This window comes from Pundamilia nyererei, unplaced genomic scaffold, assembly GCF_000239375.1.
Source record: "Pundamilia nyererei isolate P.nyererei 1_Seehausen unplaced genomic scaffold, PunNye1.0 scaffold00257, whole genome shotgun sequence".
NCBI classification, from domain to species: domain Eukaryota; kingdom Metazoa; phylum Chordata; class Actinopteri; order Cichliformes; family Cichlidae; genus Pundamilia; species Pundamilia nyererei.
The window spans coordinates 518,389-519,571 of record NW_005187658.1 but is presented as its reverse complement, the minus strand read 5'-3'; the positions used below and the strand labels follow the sequence as shown (position 1 = coordinate 519,571).

Sequence of the window (1,183 nt, the reverse complement as noted above, 5' to 3'; positions counted from 1 at the left end):
ACTGAACAACCGGATAGCGCTTTACTAGTCCCTAAGGACCCCAAAGCGCTTTACGCTGTCAATCGATGCGTGGCTTCACCAACAGTGTGTTACAGATTGTGTTACCGTGCGTGGCTGAGGATGGGCTCAGTGCAGTGTGTTGGATTCATGTTTCAGCTGTGGAGGCCTCTTAGACCCACACAGGACAGTATTGGGCAACTTGTGACTGCACAACTAAACGCACACATTCATGTGTCATCTTCACGTGCATTCACACGCATGTGTGCTACAGAGTCTGTGACATCTCTCAACCTTTCTTTTGCCATAGCAACTGTCAGGACTGTGGTACCACAACAGGACTAACCACCCTGATGTGTTTGCCAACCACACCCGGCAGCTCAAGAACCTGGTCCAGTGCGATGTCTGCTTCAAGTTCTTCCCTAGTTCTGTCAGTCTGGCCAAACACCAGGCTGCTGAGCACCAAGGTGAGCGCCAGCCCCGCACTGATGCACTGTCCTGTAACAGCCGGTCCTGGACGTGCACCGTCCTTCACTGGAGCTCCAACAAAAACACAATCTGTCTGTAATTCAAAGACACAATAATAATAATAATAATCTCTGCGTTTGCAAAAGATCCCAGAGAGTACACTGTACAGCTGTCAAACAGCAGAGGGCATGTCCACCATTCGTTTACAGATGTAAAAACACAAATATTAATAAAACATTTATTTCATTTGTCTTTAAAATCTTAGGCCTCCTGTTGCAGTGTTCTCTGTAATCGTCTGTGTGCAGACTGACCGCCTCTGGCCCTGTGTCAGTTTGTTCAACTTTATTTACACAGCACCAAATCACAGCCACAGCCGCCTCGAGGCGCTTTATTTTGTACAGTAGACCCCACAATACTACATACAGAGGAAACCCAACAATCATATGACCCCCTGTGAGCAGCACTTTGGTGACAGTGGGAAGGAAAAACTCCCTTTTAACAGGAAGAAACCTCCGGCAGAACCAGGCTCAGGGAGGGGCGGGGCCATCTGCTGTGATTGGTTGGAATGAGAGAAGGAAGACAGGACAAAGACATGCTGTGGAAGAGAGACAGAGGTTAATAACAGATGTGGTTCAGATAGCTGGTGTTGGGTCTGTGTTTCCACGAGCCCGCTGCTTTAGACACTTACTCCTCATGAAGAAAACAAGACAGTCGGTGT

The 1,183-nt window shown here is 48.2% G+C and overlaps 1 protein-coding gene across 7 annotated transcripts in view; it reads left to right on the top strand.

Moving 5' to 3' along the window:
- zbtb40 (zinc finger and BTB domain containing 40) overlaps window positions 1-1,183 on the top strand; it is a 15,443-nt gene that overhangs the window by 9,236 nt on the left and 5,024 nt on the right. For all 7 annotated transcript variants that reach the window (XM_005749877.2, XM_005749878.1, XM_005749874.1 and 4 more), the window contains one exon: window positions 308-464. In XM_005749877.2, the coding sequence (XP_005749934.1) occupies window positions 308-464 (157 nt within the window). The remainder of the gene's footprint in view (window positions 1-307; window positions 465-1,183) is intronic.